At 57.5% G+C, this 21,969-nt stretch overlaps 1 protein-coding gene across 1 annotated transcript in view; it reads left to right on the forward strand.

Annotated features, from left to right (window-relative positions):
- Tnfrsf8 (TNF receptor superfamily member 8) overlaps positions 1-18,598 on the forward strand; it is a 58,647-nt gene extending 40,049 nt beyond the window's left edge. The window contains exons 11-17 of the mRNA XM_077791358.1: positions 5,066-5,156; positions 5,431-5,534; positions 6,953-7,054; positions 7,176-7,229; positions 13,811-13,836; positions 15,123-15,327; positions 18,348-18,598. Of these exons, the coding sequence (XP_077647484.1) occupies positions 5,066-5,156; positions 5,431-5,534; positions 6,953-7,054; positions 7,176-7,229; positions 13,811-13,836; positions 15,123-15,327; positions 18,348-18,598 (833 nt within the window). The remainder of the gene's footprint in view (positions 1-5,065; positions 5,157-5,430; positions 5,535-6,952; positions 7,055-7,175; positions 7,230-13,810; positions 13,837-15,122; positions 15,328-18,347) is intronic.
- Positions 18,599-21,969: the final 3,371 nt, after the last annotated feature.

The raw sequence follows: 21,969 nt of genomic DNA on the forward strand, positions 1-21,969 counted from the left end.
GTCGTGGCAAAAAAATGGGCTCGTCGGCAGCTGAGAAATGTCAACAAGTTTCTAGAAAGTTGGAACCAGATGAAAGGTGGTGACAAACGGCACCAGGTGGAGGATAGCTCACCTGATCGCTCAGTGAGGGATGCAGAAGTGAGGGCCTCCTCTGCATGTCGAGCTGTTTCACCTCCAGAGAGGCTCCGGGCTCAGGGAAGGCCGTGAAGTGGAGGGGCGGGAGGTGGGGGCCGGGGGAGCGCAGTGTGCTGTCAGTACATCCTGAAAGGAAAACATGGAATCTGTCACAGCACGGGCTTCGGCCAGGCTGTAGGACGAGCCTGAGTATTTGTCTCCTTGCGAGACAATCAGATCTCTGATAAGGACACGGAGGGGAAGCGATGGTACCAGCATGAGCCGCCATTCTGCTTGCGAAGCCCTCTTCGTTTGTGTTTGGGGGTGCACCCGTCCGTAGGCCAGTCCAAAAGCAGAGCCCGCCAGCCCACACTTCCCGCCCAAGGTGCAGGCAGTCTTCCTCCCCACTCAGGGAAGAGACAGACTAACACCTCAGCAGAAGAAAATCCCCTTCAGCTGGATATTCAGCAGAGTCTTTGTTGATAAATACGGAAGAGCCTCAGAGATCCTCAGACTTCGAAGGGAACCCGCCCGGTGGAGGAGAACACCAGGATGAGCAAGCAGAGAGACACCGCTGCAGATGGAGCAGCGGAACTCCAGGCAGGAATAGAGGAGAAATCAACACTAAAAACATTTACGGGAGGGGCTGGGGTTGTGGCTCCGAGGTAGAGCTCACCTAGCACACGTGAGGCACTGGGTTCCATCCTCAGCATCACATGAAAATAAAAAAATATATATGGTTTGTGTCCACCTACAAGGAAAAAATTAATTTTTTTAAAAAAATTTATGGGAAAACTCAAGATCTTGTCATATCTGTAAAGTGAACATAGATACTATGAAAAAGGAACAGCGAGGCTTCAGAGGACACAAAATGGCCTTTAGAAAGTGTGGTTACTGGGGAACCCTTTGCCACTCTGGACAGAACTGGAAGCACTTCTGTGGGCGCAGTGTGCAGCATCGCCAGTAGAGGGGGCTAGAGGGCCGCTGTGGCAGGGAGGTGCCAGCTTCTGCTGAGGCCTGTCGGCCAAGCCTGTGATTAGGGACATCTAGTGGCACTCTGCCTTCGTGATTTTCCCAGAGTGCCTTGGTGGACTCAGGCTGGTGACCGAGTCAGTGTGGCCCTCCCAGTACAAATAGCAGCTGGCTCTAGGTCTCCTGCCAGCCAAGGCATCCTGGTCCCCTCTGTGCACACCCTGCCACCCTGGGTCTTCTGCCCGTTTTCCAAGGCCCTTCTGACCTGGTCACTGCCGCAGGCTTCACACCCACAGTGTCACCCCAACATTCTCTGTGCACTTGACTTGAATAATATGAGATTTCAGATCAAAGGACCAACCAAGAGCCAGCAGGAGGAATGAATTACCCACACCCAGGCGTGAAGGTGAACGTCCACACCCCTCTGTTTGGGGCTGTTACGATGCAAATGCAGCTGTGAATTTTCTTGGATAAGTCTTGGGTGAACAGATGTTTTTATTTCTCATGAGTAAATACCTGGGGTAGGAGGGTCACTGTGCTGGGCACACAGTCAGAATGTCTGAGGGGCAGTCCAAAGCTGGGCACCTCTGATCCCACCCAGCTACCTTGTTTTATGGGGGGAGCGAACCACAGAACTGAGGCTACAGCTGGAGCGCAGGGAGCCCGGGGGTCAGCTCTTAGCACTCTCCGCTGGACCATACCACCTTCGTCTTAGTTCAGAACCTATGTGTATGCAGCCAAATTGCAATTGAATTTCAAGGCAAAATAAAAACATTTTCTGGTGTAAAATGTCCAGAACTTTTCTTCGTGTATCATCTCTTAGAGAGCTGTTTGAAGATCTGATGCAGCTAAATGAGGTGGCAAAAAGCAAAGAGAGGAATCCATGGAACCTAAAAAACTGACTGTACCACAGGAGAACAGGAAGGAAGAGTCCCGCAATGACAGCTTGCTGCAGGACAGATGAGTCAGATCAGAGCAGGGACAGGGAAGGCTCCAGGGAAGTGTCTCCAGGACTAAAAGGGACATTTGCTGTGCTATTCATGGTTAGCAGAGTGGAACAGTCTGAGGATGTGGGGGAGGCACACTATTCTTTTCTCAACAACAACAACCTAAAAAGAAAAAAAAAAAAAAAAGGCAGTTGGAAACTCCAGGAAAAACAAAAAGCTGACAAGAAATTTATAAGTCCAAATGTGAACATGAAGATTTCACCTGATTTTGAGCAATTGCTGGGTATACAAAAAGAGAATCCATTTCACCTGGAAGGTAAGACAATTTGACAATTTAAAAATGGCTGAGGAATTGAGTATTTGGATTCAAAGAGAAGTACCTTAGTCCAGTAAATATTATCCTTTTTGTTTCTTTGGTTGGTTGGTTGGCTTTAATTAGAGCTTTATGTTATACACAGTAGTTGGGTTTATTCTGACAACCTCATCCATGCATGGAAATCAATTTCAGTTCATGATCCTCCCCAATGTCTTTTTTTTTTTTTAAGTTCCTAAATGGAACCTAAAAGTAGGAAGACCCTCCCCCCTCTTCTAGTAGACCCTTACCAGAGAACAAGTCAGACTACCTAAGGGGTTAGACAGGGCCTCTTCTTTATCTCCTGATCCCCAGGAGGAGAAAAACAGGGAGGGTCACTAACCCAGGGAGGGAGGAGGAAGTTACATTCCCTCTGGAGAGGGAGTGAGAGGCACCCAGGGAGTCCCTCTGTGCTTAGAGGCGGGACAGCAGGTCTGTTGCTGGATTCCAGCAGGTGTCCCAGCCGCAGCTTGGACCCAGGCCTGTCTGACCACACCAGGCTGCCCTGGGAGAGATGGGGCTCTCCCTGCTCTCCTGGCACTGACTGGGTGTAGACACAGTGCCTGTGTTTGGGCCCCGGAACTCCCTGCCCTCTCAAAGTCGATCTCACTGAAGTCCATTGACATTTCAAATGCTGACTTACTAATACAGAGAGGCTCTCCTAACAAAGGACATCCACTTCCCGTACCCCAAGGCCACCAGACTTCAGCTGGTTCAGATACCAGTAATCCAGGAAATAGGTGGAAGAGATGCAGCGTCTGTCTGGGGAGACCTCCCTAAAGAGGAGAATTCCTGAGGACCTGAGCAGCCGAAGGAGACTAATCAGGGTCCCCCTGTCTCTTCTGGGTGTTTCAGGAAAAATTTGAGATGCACTGTGAGATCTTTCTGGAAAGGAGGAGTGTGTGTTGAGGGGGTTCTTTGTACCACATCAGAGAAGTGCAGCCACCAGGGCTGTGGGTTGGAGAGGTGTCGTAATGAGTCACAGCCTGTTTCAAATGTGGGCCAAATTTTTCTGCTCCAGAAAAGCAGTTAATGGTAAGCTTATAAGAAGGTGCCCAGGCCACAGGCAGGGGGTGGTGTGGTCCAATGGAGAGAGCCCCGGGCTGGCCCTCGCCCCTCCCTGCATTCTGGCTCTGTCTTGAGCTCTGTGGTCCTCTACATCTGTACAGCATGGTCACTGGGTCAGATCAGAGGTGACCAGCTCGGAACACTTTGTCCAACAGGACAACCCAGCCACCCCTCCTGGGCAGGAGAGAGAGGAAATGATACGCTGCTTTATCTGTACGAGCTTCAAACTGGCGATAAGCCCAAGGCCAGTCAATTCACGAGCAGACATCTGACAGTGTCCCACCGCCGTGGCAGCTTGCTACGGGCAATAAAAGGGTCCTGATGCAGGGTGAATCTCGGAAACGTTATTCCGCGTGAAAGAAGGCAGGCACCAAAGAGCACGCGCTGAATGCGTCTGCCTGTACGAGATTCTGGAACAGGCGACTCCCCGTGGGGATGTGAAGCAGGTCAATGGCTGGCCGTGCCTACAGGCTGGGGAGCGCTGGGGGAGGGGGAGAGCCGCCAGGGAACTTTGTGGGGCTGTGGAAGTGGTTTCTGTGTCTTTTCTTTTTTTTTAAATATTTTTTTTCGTTGTTAATGGACCTTTATTTTTTCATTTATTTATATTGGGTGCTGAGAAGCAAACCCAGTGCCTCACACGTGTGGGGCAAGTGCTCTCCCACGGAGCCGCAGCCCCAGCCCATGGTTTCTGTTTTGATCGGAGTTATAATTACATTCGTCAGAAGGCATTAAGCTGTGCACGGAGGGGACTTTTTCATGTACATGAATTATGCCTGGGAGCTGGGGGTGTAGCTCAGTGGGTGAGCACCATTTAGCACTTGTCTAGCATGGGCAGCTCCTGGGTTTGATCCCCAGCATTAAAAAAAAAAAAAAATTATGCCACAATAAAGTTGATTCAAAAAGAAAAAAAATCCCTTAAAGAATCAAGACTACATTTAAAAATTAGGGGATTTCAGGTTGTAACTGGAGTCCCACGGCCACAGTCAGCCCTCCGTTCCATCTGCCCGACCCCAGTGGTGGGGAAGGGAAGGAAAGGGGCTTGAATGGCCACACCAGGAGGACAGATACGGAGACACGGTGACCAGAGCGGCTGACGGAAACCTGGAGGTCTTATAGCGCAGGGGAATGCTGGCGAAGGAGGCGATCCTGCTTCATGGCTTGAGGGGATGATTCAGTCCCCATCGTGCCTCCGGGCTGCCTGGGCTCCTTCCTGGGACACCGCCCCTGCTTGGAGGGGAGCTCATCACGGGGGATCTGTGCTGCCAACCTGGCCCTCCTTGCCATCAAGATGCCTGTCAATCAGAGCTGCTGTTCCCGGAATCCAGGGTCGCCGCACAAGAAAGCAGCTCAGGAAAAAAAGTTCGAGAGGCAAACAGAGTCAGGGAGGGACAGACAGGATTGGGAAGGTCGGCGACGGGCCCTCCTTCAAGGTTTCTCTGAAGTAACATCAGGAGGCCCAGAGCCCAGGGCCCCCTCCTGGGTGACCTCTGAAACAGACCTGCTCATCTCAGAAGTGACTACCTCCCGGCGGGTCCCCAGTTCCCAGTTAAGTCCTCCCTGGAGACCCCGGTTCTTCCTCGGCTCTGACTCCATGTTGCCTCCCACCCCACAGGTGTGGCTGAGAGGGACGCCACCTATGAGCCGCGTCCCCCAGGGACCCACCCCGACTGCAGCACCCCAGGAAGCAGTGAGGCTCCTGCCAGGTGATCCTGTCCCCTCTTCTCCCTCTGGCTGCGGCAGAGATGGCACTGCCCCTGCCATGCCCGGGGGTGCCTGGGACAGCTGGGCTAGGGGCAGAGTGGCCTGGGCTGGGTCCCCCATGTCAAGCCCACAAGCTATTCTGGGCTCTGTGCCAGAAGGCTGGAAACCTTGTCTCTGCAGTGTCCCCGGCAGGGACTTTGGGCAGAGGTTCTGGGGACCCAGGCTTTGTCCCCCTTTTCCAGCTCTATCGTCATCCCTGTCTGTCTCTCCCTGCAGCTCGGCCCCCACCCTGAGCCCCCTGGTGGACTCCCACACCAGCAGGATGCCGCCCAGCTCCACCGTCTCCCTCCCCTCCACGGGAAAGCCCATTCTGGACCCAGGTAGGATGGGGGGGGCTGGGAGGTGGGGGTGGGGAATCAAGGTGGACCCCAGACTCCTGGCGCTTGACTTACAGCTGCCACTCAGTTACGGGCTAATTGCCGTTCTTTGCATGCTTCTTTCCTTTCCTTTCTGTCTTCTTCTTTTAAATATTATGCTTACATCTTTTTATTTTATTTATTTTTATCTGGTGCTGAGGATCGGACCCAGGGCCTTGCATGTTCTACGCGAGTGCTCTACTGTGAGCCACAGCCCTAACCTTTTTTGTTGTTGTTGTTGTTACTGGGGATGGAACCCAGGGGTGCTCTTCCACAGAGTGACAGCCCTTTCTAGTTTTAAATTTTGAGACAAGGTCTAGCTAAGTTGTAGAGGCTGGCCTTGAATTTACAATCTTCCTGCCTCAGCCTCCTGAGTCATGGGATTACAGGCCTGTACCACTGCACCCAGCTCCTATTCTTTGACTATTGCAAATTGGGATTTTTTTTCCTCACGTCCTATCCATACGGCTGTAATTGCTACTCGGAAAAAATTTGTTGAGTGACTACATGACCCTGACTAGTTGCATAATCCCTTTGAGCCTCGGTTTTCTCAACTGTGAAACGGTAGCAGCACAGGCCGTGCGGGGTTGTAAGCATGTGGCATGTGGTTAGCGCCTGTGAGGCACCTTGGCCACCGTCCCTTAGCTCCTGTGAACTGATAACCAGGCAATCCCTTTTAGGACTGGCAGTTCCAGCCACTGACGCTAGGTGGCGATAGTCCCCAAGCCAGTAGTTCTCAAAGTTGCGTCCTGACCCCACAGCCTCGGCCCACCTGGGGACTTGTTAGAGCCCCCCATCCTGGGCCGCACCCCCACACCTATACCCAGATAACAAGCACACAGGCTCCGGGGTCTGCCTGGCCTGGCCTGGCCTGCGTGGTGACTCTCCCACCCTCAGGGTGACTGGGTAGGATGGAGAGGGGGCTGGAGGCAGTAATGGCCGCTAACTGGCTGGGTGTGCTCTGCAGAGCAGGCCCCTTGCTTCTCTGAGCCGTGGCTGAGACGGCCATCTGATCAGCCTTCCACTCTGTCCTCCTCAGTGATCCGTCCTCCTTGCCCTGGCTCTAGCCACACTGTGCCCTCCTCCACGGCCCCTAGTCTTTGTTCTTTTGAACCTCAGTTTCCTCTTCAGGTTCCTTGACACCTCTAAAATGGTTTGCTCTTCTTGCAACTAGAAATATCAATCAGCTTCTTGGAGCCAGGTAGGGAAGGCGGGATCAGATATAGCTCTGGCTTGGGAAAAGACCAACGACTGTTAGCCACAATGGAATCCAAGTCCCCAGAGAAGGAGGAAGTAGTCTGTGGCTGGTCCTGTGTGGTTGTAGTGAAGGCCCCCAGCTCAGTGCTCTTGGGCAAAGAATAAAGGACATCTCTGTTTTTCAGGACCCATGCTCTTCTGGGTGATCATGGTGCTGGTTCTGGTGGTTGGTTCCACCTTCTTCCTCCTGTGTCACCAGAGGGCCTGCAGGAGGCGATTTCGGCAGAGTGAGTGGAGGTGTCCTTGGGGACCTGGGGAGGATGCTTGCTCTGGGCCAGCTTGGCCAGGGTCCCTGCCCGTCCTGCGCTCTGGGACCCGTGCCCAGCCCTCTTCCTGATGTCGTTTCAGAGCTCCACCTGTGCCACCCAGCCCAGCCCTTCCCGGCCAAGCTGGAGCCTGTGGGTAAGTGTCCCACAGTCCCCCTGGGTCTGGGCTCGGGAGACTGGCCTCCTCCCAGCCCAGCCCTGGCCCATCTGTATGGCCTCCCGGGGCCGCCCCTCCTTTCTCTCCAGCCTCGTCTCTAATGGGGATGGTGGTGGGTTGGGCTGGGGCTCTGGGTGGTGCGGGGCGGCTGGTGTGTACCAAGCCACCGCGTCGCTCACCCTCCCGCCTGGCCCCCCGGCTCCCTGGCGTCCCGACTGCCCCCCTCCCTGCCTTCCTGAGCAGACCCTGGTGGGGCCCAGGTGAAGAGGGCAGCCTGCAGGCCGAGCCCAGCTCCGTGGCCTTGGGGAGTTGCCTAGTGCCTGTGCCTCAGTGTCCTCGCCACTGGGAAGGCTGCGTGGGAGGGAATCGAGTGGCCTCCTGAGCACTGCGGAGCCAGGCCCACGGGCAGCACTCGGTTGATCGCTGGGGCCTCTTCCCACAGGAGTCCAGGCCTCCCGGGTCCCAGGTGGCTTGACCCCTCCCTGGTCCCCCCAACCTCTGGGCTGACCTTCCAGGCAGCAGTCAGGGCCCCTGACCCCTCCACCCCGGCAGGGTTCCTGCACTTTCACTGGGACTGGGTCACCTCGTGCCCAGGGCCCCCTGGGTCATCTCGTACCCAGGGCCTCGTCTCCCTGGGCAGCCTCTCTGGGCGAGGTCCTCCTTACCACTCCATAGGCATCAGCTGAGCACCTACTGTGTGCAGGGCCCTGACTCTTGGGCTCTGCATAGACTGGGGAATTGCCTTGCTTTCTGGCTTATGAGGCAGCTTCCGGTGACCTGGAGGTGGTCGATCCACAGGGAGGAGGTGAGGCTCGGAGGGTGGGGGACGGCTGGCCGGGGCACTGCTCCCTGGGGATTCTGTCCAGCTGCTGTAGGGGCCTCAGCGCTGTCTGCTCCTTCCTCCCCTCAGCTCTGTCCACCACCCAGTGCCCACCCAAGAGCCCGTGGTCTAGAGACACAGTCACTGCCCCTGTCCCAAGAGTCCCCCAGGACTCTTGGGAGCCTGGCAGTGGGCCGGCTCTTGACCTGGGCACAAAAACACGGTCCGCCAAGGCTGTTTTGAATCCGCCGAGTTTCCGACGTGAGCTGCGCTCCCTCTGCAGGGGCTTTTTGTTTTGGTGGTTTCAAGGCTGTTTCCGTGAGCTGTCGGGCTCCGTGTCGCATTGAAACTGCCATCTGCTTTCTTGACATTTTTCTAGCATTAGACTTTCCGTTGCCGTCAGTTTGTTTTCTTCTTTTAAACCTTCGTGAGAGCGGTTCTGCTACAAAAAGAAAGAAAAGGCCCAAAGGACCTCCCTTCCCTTAGGAGGCCAGACCCGAGCCCAGACTCAGCCGGAGGACAGTCTGCCTCAGGCCCTTTCTGGCCCCCCTGGCTTCCTGTGGGTCCCCCGGGTCTGGGTAACCAGGCCCGAGAAGGGAGGGGTCAGCAGGCAGCAGGACACAGGTGGCACAGACAGCGGGCGCCACCCCAGCCCCCCAGCCCAGGAGCTGCGGAGGAGCCCCCTGATATGCTCGCCGCCCGGCCATCCTGGAGCAGGCTCTGTGAGGGACGGCGTCTGTCCTGGCTCTCCAAGCTTTCAGACCAGGGTCACTGTGAGGATGGGCCAGAGAGGAGCGGATGGGAATGTGCTCCCCACCCCAGGCACATCCGGGACTTCTCCAGGGGCGCTCTCCTTCCCTGGGGCTCACGCTCCATCCCTGAGTGGCCGCGACTGTACTGCCGGTGTCCCGGTGACAGGCATTGGCACAGCACACCCATGGTCTCCTTTGACACCTGCAGCAACCTGTGAGGCACCTACTTCCTGCAGATGAGCAGCCCAAGGTGCAGGAAGACGCGGTCACCTTGCTGAGGGCCACGTGCTTAGCCAGTCCCAGGCTGGTTTTGGGGGGTTTTTTAGTTGTAGATGGATGCAACCTTTATTTTGCTTATTTGGTTTTTTATGTGGTGCTGGGGATCCAAACCCAGCGCCTCACGTATTCTTGGCACGCGCTCGGCCACTGAGCCCCAGTCCTAGCCCCAGGCTGGGTTTCTGATGTCACCCTCAGTGCCACAGAGCAGATGATTCTTTGCTGTGGGGACTCTTCTGCACGTCATAGGATGTTCAGCAGCTCACGAGATGACAGTCACATCCCCCAGTTGTGACAACCAAAAATGTCTCCAGATATTGTCACTAGGCCCCCCTGTGGGCAAAGCTGCTCCTGGTTGAGAACCCCAGGTGTAAACCTCTGTGTTAATGAGCCTCCTCCCTCCCTCCTGGGCCAGTTTCTGCCTCTCTCCGTCACTGTCACCCCAGGTGCTCAGGAAGGGTGCAGGCTGGGGACCCAGCAGATGCCCGTCTTCGAATTGTCTGGGGTTTGCTGCGAGTGGGTCAGGCCTTGGGCTGGAGGATCTCAGAAGCGGTGTGGGCCTTCCAGGGCATCCTGCTGGGTCGCCACCTGCCCCTTCCTGGAAGCCGAGGTCAGCCAGGCCTCTCCCCTGTGAGATTGTGTCAGCAGCCAGTTCTTATCAGGTTTCGTTTTCTTCATTTGTACATTTGTATCCATATGGATTCACGGATTTCTGTTTGATTCACCGTGCTGTCATCTGTCATGATCTGTCAGTTACCACCATTGTAACAGACTGCGAGGTCACTGGCCCAGACTGGGCAGCCCCCTCAAGCTGGCTCCTGTGTCCTTGTGTGACATGCCCCCATCTCTTAGTGATTTGGACCCTTTTTTAGGGGGAGGGGGTACTGTGGATTGAACCCAGGGGTCTACCACTGAGCTACATCCCTGAATCTTTATTTTTTATTTTGAGGAAGCAGCTTGCCAGGTTGCTGAGGCTGGCCTCCAACGTCACTGGGATTTATAGGCGTGTGTCACTTCTTTTTTTGTTATTATGACTTGAACTCAGGGGCACTCGGCCACTGAGTCACACCCCCAGCCCTATTTTGTATTTTATTTAGAGACAGGGTCTCACTGAGTGGCTTAGTGCCTTGCTAAATTGATGAGGCTGGCTTCGAGCCTGGGATCCTCCTGCCTCAACCTCCAGAGCTGCTGGGATCATAGGCGTGCGCCACTGCGCCCGGCATCACTTCTAAGAAACTCCTGGTTTATCTTGTCCTCTCCTCCCTGAACCCCTCCTGGGTCATCTCTCCAAGGAGCTCCAGGTGTGGACCTAGGGATGCCTGGCACCAAAGCCTGGCTGGGCCTCTAGCCTCTCTCCTTCCTCGGGGCTGCAGCAGGACTGTGACAGGGACCGGAGGGACCCAGAGCTCTGACACCTGCGTCAGGACTCATTGTGCTCTTGGCGCTCGGCCCACTGAGCGAGCAGCCTTGGGATGCCACGTTCTTGTCCCAGGGTCACTGCTGCACAGTGTGACCTGGGCTTGGCCCCCGGAGGTTTTCTGGGAAGATCGTGGTTATTCCAAAAAGCAAGGAAACCGTAACTGAGCCAGACTGAAGCTTTGTGAAATCTGACCTCTGCCCTCGGCAGGATTTGCTTTGGGTCTTTATCAAAGCACTTGCGGGTTCTAACAGGGCTGCAGGCAGAGGCCAGAACCTTCTGGATCCTGCTTTGTTGCCTTGTGTCATTTGACACTTGTTTTCAAGCGTCTTCGGTGTCACCTGCTGGTCTGCTTTTCTGCGTGGTCGAGCACCAGCCGTGTCAACACCCCAGGCTTTGTGGGACCCACTGTGTGCCAGCAGCAGCCTGGCACCTTCCCTTGGTCACATTTTGATCAGGAAAAAAGAAATTCTGAATGCACTTCACTTTTTGGAGGAGCTTTAGATTTGTGTAACATTGAGAAGGTGGCTCAGGGTCCTCCAAGCCCCCCACAGGAGGCCTCCCTGCTTAGCCTCTCACACAGTGTGGTCCTTTGTCACTGTAAATGGTGGCGTGGTCTCCTTGTTGTTAGTGACACCCACACTTCCTCACGCTCACTTGGCTCATAAGGTGCCACCCCTCCCTACCTTTAGTCCTCTCCTCGGCTCCGGTGGCCCAAGGCTCAGGCTTTCCTTGACCTTGGTGGCCTCGGCAGTTTGCAGGCGGTGGCCAGGCATTCTGCAGGATGTCCCCGTGGCTGGGCTTGGTCTGATGTTTTTCTTACAGCGAGACCGGGCTCTGGGTGTGGGGGAGGAAGTTCACAGAATAGAGGGCCACACCCAGGGTCCAGGGGCTTGGCCTGACTTAGCCCGGGCCACTGCAGGCTGAGAGCCCCCCCACCTTTGTCAAACCTTCAGGGGCTGGCAGGTCTGTCCCACTTTCCAGATAAGGAGACCAGGCTCAGAACAGTGAAGTAAGCTGCTGCCGTCCGCCCAGGTGGCCCCGCGGGGCGTTTGGCTGCCTTTCAGGTGTTTGTTAAGTACCCGCTGTCCTCTGCCTTCTGGTTCTCTTTAGGACTTCCTGAGGGTGTGGTCCTCAGAGAAGGTCAGTTGGGCCAAAGGGCTGAGGTTCACCACAGATGGCTCTTAAAAAGACGAAACCCTTTGGGCACAGTGGCCCCCAAGAATCCCAACAACTCCGGAGGCTGAGGCAGGAGGATCGCGAGTTCAAAGCCAGCCTCATCAATTTAGCGAGGCCCTAAGCAACTCAGCAAGACCCTGTCTTTAAATAAAATATCTTAGAAAGGGGTTGGGGGTGTGGCTCTGGGTTAAGCACTCCTGGGTTCAGTCCCTGGTACCAAAAACAACAAACCCGTTCACAGGGCATGGGCATCTCTGAGAGCCAGTTGGCCACCTCCTCCCCAGGCCGAGTTGGTTGCTTCTATTTATTTTGTCTTGTTACTTCGTTACACACTTTTTTCTCCTGGCCATCCCCAAAGCCTTGGCAGCAAACATCAGCTGGCTGTTTACGAAATTCCAGATTACTCTCAGGAGAGAGATTGGGCTCCGTTGACATCATTTTTTAAAATATGCCTGAGGCCAAAGAGTATCAAAGTCGTGACTTGGCAGTGGATGGCATCCCCCTCGAGGTCCCAAGCTGTGACCTCCGGATGTGACACCCCCACCCCCATCCCCACCCCTCCCCCCAACAGCAGTTACCAGGAAGGATACGTGGCACGTGGGCTACATTGAGACTCTGCCTCGTTATCTTTGAGCCTCAGTCCGTCCCATTTCCCCGTCAGACGCGGTCCACTGCTGACGGGCTTGTGCACGAAGCCCCAGGAGCGCGTCCCAAAGCCACCGAGGGTCCTGCTGCACGGCCACACTGCAGTCAGATTGGCATTTTGTCTCGTTTGTTGGTTGGCCTGCACAGACGTGTCGGCGGGGATTCAGGGCTGCCGGGTCCGGAAAGCGTGTCCTAGCGGCAGCGGGCTGACCTCTAGGCAGGTGGGCCACTGCGCAGGCCTGACAGCACGTTCTGGGTCTCTGCGGGTGGCCTCTGTGCGGTCCTTCAGGGCTATGCTGGGCCTGGGTGGCCTGCTCTGTCGTGGACTCCATGGCAGGTGCCACCCCTGGTTTTCTTAGCTGGCCAGTGGGCCATTAAGTGTCAGGAGATTTTCAGCCATGACCTGGCCCCTGGTTCACGAGGGAGAACACCAGAGCTGGGGGCCCTTTAGAGGAGGAGGTAAGGGTTGTGCCCTGAGCCAGGTGCAGTGGTGCACGCCCACCATCCCAGTGACTGGGGCGGGGGGGGGGAGCTGAGCAGGGGATCAAGGGTTCAAAGCCGGGGCTGGGCTTGGGGCTCGCCTAGTACGTGCAAGGCCCTGGGTTCCATCCTCAGCACCACATAAAAATAAGCAAATAAAATAAAGATATGTGTCCAACTACAACTAAAAACTAAGTATTAAAAAAAAAAAGTTCAAAGCCAGCCTCAGCAACCTGGTGAGGGAGGCCCTGTCTGAAAAAATACAAAGGGCTGGGGTGTGGCTCAGCGGTAGAGCATCCTGAGTTCAACCCTTAATACCCGCCTCACACACACAACCAAAGTCAAGGTCATGCCCAAGACTCACTGTTTGGCACCTCCTGAGACCACACAGGGTGGGTGGCTCCGGAGGAAGTAAGCCACTGTCCTCCCCAGGCTGGCTGCCCGGGCTCTTTCAGGCACATGGAAGTGGATCTCGGAAAGGTCCTGGGGGGAGCTGGCTCCAGGAGCCTTGGTCAGGGCTCAGCTAAAACCCTCAGGGTCCATTGTCCTCCCTGTCCCTTGCCTTGAGGTCCTCTAGGGGGCTCTGCATGGCACTCTCAGGATTCTGGGCTGTCCAGCCCCTAGAGGCTGCAAGGTGGTGGCCAGCAGAAGCCTCCTGGACTCAGGTTGGGGCGTGTGCTCCCCCTGACCAGCCGTTGTGCCTGTTGGGGTGTGGGGAGTCGGGCAGGGTCCCGGGTGCTAATTGGCTGAATCCCTCCAAGTGAGAGTAGTATGGAGGGGAGGTCCGCTGGGGTCCCCCAGGTCTCCAACTCAGCTGAGCATGGGGAGGTGACCTGACCCTGAACCCGCCACCATGCTCCAGACTGAGGGCCTGAGCCCTGGGCTGGGAGTCAGCACCGCCCTCCTACCTTGCTGGAAAGCTGACAGGTGGGTGGGGCAGGGTTGGTGGCCGCCCCTCCTGGCTGAAGTTGCTGTTCTTTGCTTTTTGCAGATTCCAGACCCAGGAGGAACCTGGCAGTAAGTACCTCCCCTCACCTCACCCAGCCCCTGGGTCTGACCTTTCCCATCAGCCTGTGGTTTGGAGGGCCGCGGGGGAGGGTCGTTCCCTTCTGTCCCAAGTGCCCAGGGTTGGGCCCCTTCGGGGAGCACAGAGCCTGGCAGGCTGGGCCAGGGATGAGGCTCCACCCACAGCAGCCTGGGCTCCTGGCGCGGCCGCAGGGGATTTCCAGAAGGGCTTGCATCAGGACCGTGGGGTCAGGAGAAGGGCTGGGCGTCCCACTGTCCTCCACTCCTTGGTCTTGCAGACCTGAAGCTGGATGTCAAACCAGAAGCACAAACTTCAACTCGCCACCTGCTGAACACTGGCTGCAAGCTGGCCACCTGCTTTCTAAAAGTGTCTCGGGTGCTCCTGACACGCAGGAGCTGCTATGTTGTCCTGTTTCACAAAAGGGGACACGGTGGCCTGGACAAGTTAAGAGGCTACTAGTCAGTGGCTCCATGAGGGCTCGAGCCTGGCTTTGTGTCTCCTGAGCTGCCTCCGAGGGGGAGGCTCCCCCATCCCTTAGGAAGTGCCCTCCATGTGCCCTGCGCTGGGCTGGGGGCTTTGTCACCTCTCCCGCAGTTCTTCCAGCCACCAGTACAGGGGGCGTCTGGGCCTCGTTAGGCTTGTCCTGCCGCCCTGTCCTGGGCCCAGCTTCCCAGGGCTGTGGGGGGACGTGAGGTAAGGCACTGGCCTCGGGAGCTGGCAGAGGGGCGCTGGCTGAGACGCTTGGATACAGTTACTCGGCTCCTCTGTGCCTCGGTTTCCTCATCTGTTAAAGGGGCAGGTGCTAAAATCCCGCTCCTCATGGGATGGTTGGGAGGATCGACGCGCTAGTGTGTTAGAGCAGGGCTCTGCACACAGTGGGTACCGTGTGAGTCGATGACTGCCATCCTTATTATTTGGTACGAATTAAAAGCCACCGTGGTGCCTGGGATGCTGCGCACAGCACTCCCTGGATTGCTTGTCGCAGCTTTCTTTTTTTTTTTTAACATCTTTTTTTTTTAATATTTATTTTTTAGTTTTAAGTGGACACAGTATTTTTATTTTACATTTATGTGGTGCTGAGGATCGAACTCAGTGCCTCAAGCATGCTAGGTGAGCGCTCTACCCCTGAGACACAACCCCAGCCCCTGCTTGTGGCAAGGTTTAAAGCAGAGGGGAGACTCCCTGGAGGTTTTAGGGGTGAAGAAAAGAGGGTGTCACCATTGGGGGACATGGGGAGTTGGGGATGCCCTGCTCAGCGCCCATTCCCTTCCCACAGCAGCCCAGAAGTGCATTGGAGACCGAGCCAAGCACAGAAGAGAAGAGCTTTGTGAGCCCCCCGGCTGCGGAGACCTGCGTCAATGTGGGGGCAGCCTGCCCGGAGAGCCTGCCCCTGCTGGATTCCAGCCCAGGCGGGGGCCCCTCATCCCCCAGGGACCCCCCTGAGCCCCGAGTGTCCACAGAGCACACCAATAACAAGATCGGTGAGTCGGCCTGTTTCAGGGTTCCCAGTGTGGCTCGGGGAGCTGGGGGCAGCTGGGTGCTGGGCTCTGGGTGGAAACTGGAGACCCTGGGACCTCGAGGTCCCCCGGGAAGGGCAGGACTCCCCTGCAGCTGGCCCTGCGGCTGCCCCGTGTGAGTTCTGCTAAGGTAGAAGGGCTATGGGTCTGCCTCCCGGAACCACCGGGGGCTTGAGCACAGATTCCTGAGCACAGTGTCTGCTGTTGTGAAAGGAAAGATGAGTGCTGCCCCAGCCCCCGCCCAGGGACAGGAGTGGAGGTGCCCGTGACCCTGAGACCTGCCACTTGTTTGTCATGACACCTTCTGGGGACGGTGCCCTTCTCCCCATGTTACAAAGGAGGAAGCTGTGGCTTAGCCCAGTGAGGTCCTTTTGCCTCTCCTATGGCTGAGAAGGACGCAGCTGGGCCTCAACCCGCATCGGCTGGGCTCTGCAGCCCTTGGCTTGTCCACCGGCCTCTGCAGAAGCACAGAGACCATGTTGAGCCAGGGAACCCAGCACTCCCCAGCCGTGGCTGCCCTTGAGCTTGGACAAACTTGCTGCTGGCCTGGTACAACCAGAGCGCTTCCCCCAAAGTATGCACCTGCCCGGATTCCACCCCTGCTCAAACCCTGCCGCAGTCCCCGTCCCCTTCAGCACAAATCTGGGGCTCTCAGTTGGCAGTCAAGCTAGCCCCTCCCTACCAGACTCACCTACTGGACCCTGCTGGTCTGCCTCCCACTTCATGGTGGTTTCCAGAACTTTTAGGCCTGTCTTACCCTCTGAGCCTCTCTGCAAGGAACAACCAACTCCCCTCCCTCAAGTCCAGTAAATTCCTGAGGCTCCTCTTCCAGGAAGCCCTCCCTGCCCTCTCTGCTCTACGGTGTAGGCCAGGCGCCCCTCTGCTGCCTACCCTGAGACCCTGGGCTCTTCCACCCAGGGCCCAGCACCCAGCCTGGGCCTTCCCCGCCTCTACCTGGCGGGAGCTCCCCGGGGCAGGCCTCCGTGAGCCCCCCTCCTCCTTCTCTGGGAGCGAAACTGACCCTCAGATAATAGCAGAGAGCATTTGATGTTCTGCACATTTCCACGGCAGGCCCTAGTGGGAGAACTTCAGGGCATTATTTCCTCTTGAACAAACTTTTGCAATCACAACTTTCAGGAAGTTTTCTTTGAAAAGAATGTGTTTGGGGGAAATGCCAAAGGCTTCCCCTTCAAATTTCCTCAGAATTAAGTCCTCGTTGGAATGTTCAAGCCCACGCTGAGCGATCCTGGCTGGAACTCGGGGCCCAGGGAGCCGAGCGAGGGAGGGGAGGGCCGGCTCTCCCCGGGTTCCAGCTGCTCTAGACTCTGGGCCGCCTTCCCCAGCAGCCCGCTGGCCTCACTGGCGTGCAGCGGGGTGGGCCACACTGCCAAGGGAAGGCCTTGGAGCTTCTCCTGGACAGCAAGACATAGATGACCCCTGTCCTTCTGATGCTACCCCAGCTTCCTGTCTCCTCCTGGGTACCAGGCATGGGGGCCCCCCTCCCCTGTCCAAGACACCCCCCTCAGAGCCCTGGGTGGGCAGGAAGAACCCCCACAGCTGGAGGTGGGCAGCCCTGTGATGGGGCAGAGCCAGAGGGACCAGGCCAAGTGACATGTCAGGGGTGACAGCCTGGTCCCAGCTTTGCCTGCTTCTGTCCAAACCAACCACTCTTCCCCACGTCCTGTCTTCCCGCCTCTCCTCTCTCCTGCTGTCTGCCCTCTGCCCTCCCTTCTGTCGCCACCTGGGGGTCCCTTGCACACAGCCTCCGGCCCCTGTGGTCAGTGCTCCCCAGGCAGGGGGCCCACAGGCCTGGTGGAAGGCGGAGGCTGGGGCGCGAGGCCGGCTGCCTGCTCTGGGGCTTGGGGCGCTCCGCGGCCCCCCTTCCCCGCCCTCTGGTTCTCACCGTTCTTTCAACGCTTCTCTCTCTCCTGAGCTTGTGAAAACCCAAAATAGAAGAGCTGTGTTATGCAACAGGCCGAGGACGCAGGGTCCTTGAGAACCTTTCTGGGGTTCCTAAATCGGACGGGCGTAACCGGGTCACCCAGGAGCCAGGGGTCCCTGCACCCCTGTGCCACCCCACCCCTGCTCTCAAGTTCCCTCTCGAGTTTCCTCATTCAGCCTCCAGAGTCTGGGGGGGCAGCTGGAGCTGGGCCCTGGCCGGAGCCCGAGGCCGCTGTCCTGCCTTCCCAGCCTCTCGGGACCTCACCTCCCGAGCCTCCGTGTCTCCCTCCGTGAGAAGCCCAACTGGAAGCCCCCATGCCAGCCAGGGGCCTGTGCCCCGTCCTCATCCAAGTGACGATGACCCAGCCCCACTCTGCCTGCAGGCCACGAGGCCACGGGGAGATGGCCCCCACTGAGGCTGTCCGGGTCACCAGCTGCTGCTTATTAGCAGGGCCAAGGCCGTTGCCCGTGCCACCAGCTGGCTGGGTTTGCGTGGCCTGAGGGGCCCCTGAGATGCAGGACTTTCAGTCCCAGGCAGAGGGGACAAGTTAGTGGCCCCAGGTGTCTGCTTTAGGAAGTGGATGGAAGCAGAGAGGGTTGCCTGGTGGGTGGGAGTTCCCTTTGTGCTTTCTCCTGATGACCTTGGGGGGCTCATCTGACCCTGCCAGGCTGCAGGCTCTCCTCTATAAAACGGGGATAATGAGGGCTCACTCCTTGCAGGAGTCCGGGGGGCCCAGAGCTGACGCGTGGGGAGCGCCTGGGGATGCTCGGTGTGGCCGCTCACCAGGGCTTTTGGTCCTTGTAGCTGCTGGCCGTTCTCCACGGCTCCCTTGGTCTCCCAGCCCCAAAGAAGTGCCTCCAAAATCATGAGCATCCCCATTAAGTAGCATGTGGGCCAGTTCTGTGCATCAGAAAGGGTGTGTCATTGGCCTGAAATCACACAGCAGCAGTGGTAGAGGAGGAGGGACTCGGCCCCTCTTCTGCCTCCTTGCTCCCGTACTGGGCTCTGGCCTCCCCTCCTCACCCACCCTTTGGCCTTGCAGAGAAGATCTACATCATGAAGGCTGACACAGTGATCGTGGGGACTGTGAAGACAGAGGCGTCTGAGGGCCGGGGCCTGGTGGGGCCCGTGGGGCCCGAGGCAGAGGCGGAGCCGGAGCTGGAGGTGGACCACGCCCCGCATTACCCAGAGCAGGAGACAGAGCCGCCCCTGGGCAGCTGCGGGGACGTCCTGTTCTCTGTGGAGGAAGAAGGCAAGGAGGACTTGGGGCCCACAGTGGCCTCTGGGAAGTGAGGCCCAACCTGGGCAGCGGGAGGGCAGCTGGCGCCCCTTGGAGGCCAGCGAGGCAGAAGACCGTGTGGCTTGGACTGAGGTCCAGCGGCTAGTAGTGGACCAGGGATGGGGCACCCGGCTCTGTTGCTGCCCAGAGCTCTGGTCTCAGTGGTGGCACCTGACTCTCGCCACCAGGACCAGTGCCCAGCATCGGGCCAGTGCCCACTGAGGGAGTGAGCACGAGGCTGGTTCCCAGTCCCTGTCCATACCCTGTGTCCCTCCCCTGTCCCTGGGCCTCAGAGCTGACACATCAGGCCTGCTGGCACGCCCCAGCCCCCAGTTACTGTAAACATGGCTCCCAGCGGGCACAGTGCCAGCGCCTGTGGTTTTTTCTCCTGAGTCAGAAGGGAAGTCGAGGAGTGGGTGTTGGCGCTGGCACCCTGTGGGCGACAGCTGTGGCGCTGCACCTCGCCTGCCCCAGCCTCCCCGGGCTGCGGACCTCCCTGCGGCAGCCCCTTCCCTGCCGGGTCCATCCCCTCCTCCCAGAACGTCCCCACTCAGCCCCGAGCAGGAGGCCTTTCAGGGCCCAGGTGTCTGCAGACCCCCGCGCCTGCAGCGCCCACCCTGGCTGGAGACGCTGCCGCCCAGTGCTGCTGGCGAAGGGCCTCGGCTCTGCCCCGGGACTCCTCCCGTCTGCAGCCTGCGGGGCCTCCGCTGTTCTGAGGCGCCTCCTGCTCTGTCCTGGGAGTGGAAAGCCACCTCCCAGGTTTGCCACCTCCCAGATTTGCCACGCTTGAGAAGCCACCAACACCCGCCCTGCGGCCCGTTCCCGCTGCTCTGCACCCACCAGGGTGTGGATGCTGGATGACCCTGGGCTCAGGACGTTCGACCCTACTCTGCACTGAAGGCAGAAGGTGGCGGAGACCTCAGGGCTCTGTGTTCCACAGTAAGGACTAAAGCTGCCCTGACATCCTGCCCGTGGGTCAGCCCCTGGGCCTGCAGCCTCTTAGAACAAACAAGTGACCGCTGAAGCAACTTACAGCCCGGACACCCCTGGACTTACCCTCAGGGGCCAGCCCCGGGAGCTGTTTACTCACCAGCCAGCCTCTCTGGAGGAAGTTGACCGCTCAGGAATCACGAGGGTGGTTTCTGAAACCACTCAGATGTTTTGGGGAAAGTTGGAGAGTCTGAGGCACTGTGAGAGGTGGTTATGCCAGGACTGGGTGCTGGCCAGGAATTTGAGTGGGTCAGGCAGTAGTTGCCCAGTTGTCCTGTGCAAGGACAGAGTGGCACCCAGCGCCCCCCAGAGCTGCAGCCTTGAGGGTTGAGTGGACACCACCCTGATCCTGCCAAGCAGAGCCGGCTGGCCACCTTGGCCCGAGAATATGGCCACACACTTTAACAGGATAAGGCACTCTATGGCCTGGTGGCTCTTGACAAAACGTTTAACCCTCTAAAAGTCTGTAGGAGGGCTGGGGATGTGGCTCAAGCGGTAGCGCGCTCGCCTGGCATGCTTGCGGCCCGGGTTCGATCCTCAACACCACATACCAACAAAGATGTTGTGTCCTCCGAGAACTTAAAAAATAAATATTAAAAATTTAAAAAATAAAAGTCTGTAGGAAAAATGAAGAATTGATCTGGGCTTGGTGGTGTGCACGTGGAATCCCAGCAGTTCCAGGGCTGAGGCAGGAGGATCGAGAGTTCAAGGCCAGACTTGACCATCTGAGCAATGTAGTTAGACCCTGTCTCAGAATAGAATAAAGAGGGCAGAGGATGTAGCTCAGCAGTGGAGCGCCCCTGGGTTCAGTCCCAGGAAAACACACGCAGAAAATAAAAAGAAAAATTGTGAGACCGAGGAATGACGGTGGAAATGGAGTGTTTGACAGCCTCAGAGCAGGAAGGTCCAAGGGCCTCTCCCCCAGGTCAGGGATCCCTGTGCATCCTGGACTCTTGCCGAGGACAGGCACCTTCTCATATCCTCAGTTCTGTTTGTCCTCGGAGGCAGACTCGTCCTCCACGACGCACACCCCGAAGTCAAAGCCTGCCCGGGAGGGTGCTCAGGATGGAGCTGCTCTTTGCACAGGGCTGCCTGTGGGCGTTTGCGCAGGGACCCTGGGCCTCTCCAGGCCTCCTTCCCTCTGGCTGGGATGAGCCCTGCAGCTCTGGGAAAGGAGGCTCTGGAGGTGGGAGAAGCCCTGGGCTCCTGGGACCCGCAGAGCCCCCAACCCTGCCCACCTGGGTGCAGCTCAGGGCCACTCTGGACCTCCTGCCACCGCACGCAGCCAGCCTGGAGTGTCCCCCTGAATGTGGCTCTGTGTGGGATGGAGCAGACCCACGGCCATGGCAGGTGACCCTGCCCACCCCACCCCCAGGACTGCAGCCCCACCTCCAGCCCGAACCAGCTGCTGCCTGCCCGTGGTCAGCTCAGGAGCCAGGGGCTCTCCAACTTGACAGAGACCAGGTGGGCTCCTTAACCTCTGGCTGTTCTGATGTTCAAGAGAACAGGTGGACTAGGACCCTCAGGGCAGCAATTCCCAGGGCAGCAATTCCCAGGCTGTTAAGAACCCTTCCCCGGGGCTGGGGCTGGCGCTGGCGCTGGCGCTCAGTGGCAGAGCGCTTGCCTAGCATGTTCGATCCTCAGCACCACATAAAACAAATGATGTCATTATGTGCAGGTTCCAATGTGTGACAACACATCCCATCTTGTGTACAATTAAAATGCACTAATAAAAAACGTTTTTAAAAGAAACTCCCCCACCCCCCGCCTGAACAGTTATAAGCAGGGGTGACAGCGAGTGCTAATGTCCTGCGGAAGCTGCTCCTTCACAAAGGGCCATTGTGTGGAAGGCGCCTCGCAGGTTGGAAACTCCAGGATTCCTAGAAGCTCAGGGCCTGGCGCAGGTCCTAAACCGGAGCAGGAGGACCACTTCCCAGGGCAGCTCTCTCTCCATCCCCACACTCCTCCCAGGAGTGAGTCCTGAAGACCCAGGCTGGGCCCTGCTCTTTTTTGTCCCTTGTCACCAGACACTGATGTGTCAAGCTGAGCAGAAATAAAACTATGCAGGGACAAAGGGTGACTCTCCAGCTGCCTTTCCTCTGCAGAGTGGAGTAGTGCTCTGGGGCCAGGCCCAGGTTCAAATCCCTGCTCTGCCATTGATCAGCCAGTGGTCTTGGTTGTGTTCCATGATGCCCTGGCCTTGAGATTTGGGAGGAACACTGGAGGAACATAGTGTCTTGGTCCATTGTCTGTTGCTATAACAGAGCACTTGAGTTGGGGTAAGTTACAGAGAAAAGAGGTTCATTTTGTCTCAGTTTTGAAGGGCAGGAAGTCCAAGACTGCACGGTGACATCTGGTGAGGGCCTTGTGCTGCTTCAACTTGGGGCAGAAAATT

Source organism: Urocitellus parryii, chromosome 11, assembly GCF_045843805.1.
Source record: "Urocitellus parryii isolate mUroPar1 chromosome 11, mUroPar1.hap1, whole genome shotgun sequence".
NCBI classification, from domain to species: domain Eukaryota; kingdom Metazoa; phylum Chordata; class Mammalia; order Rodentia; family Sciuridae; genus Urocitellus; species Urocitellus parryii.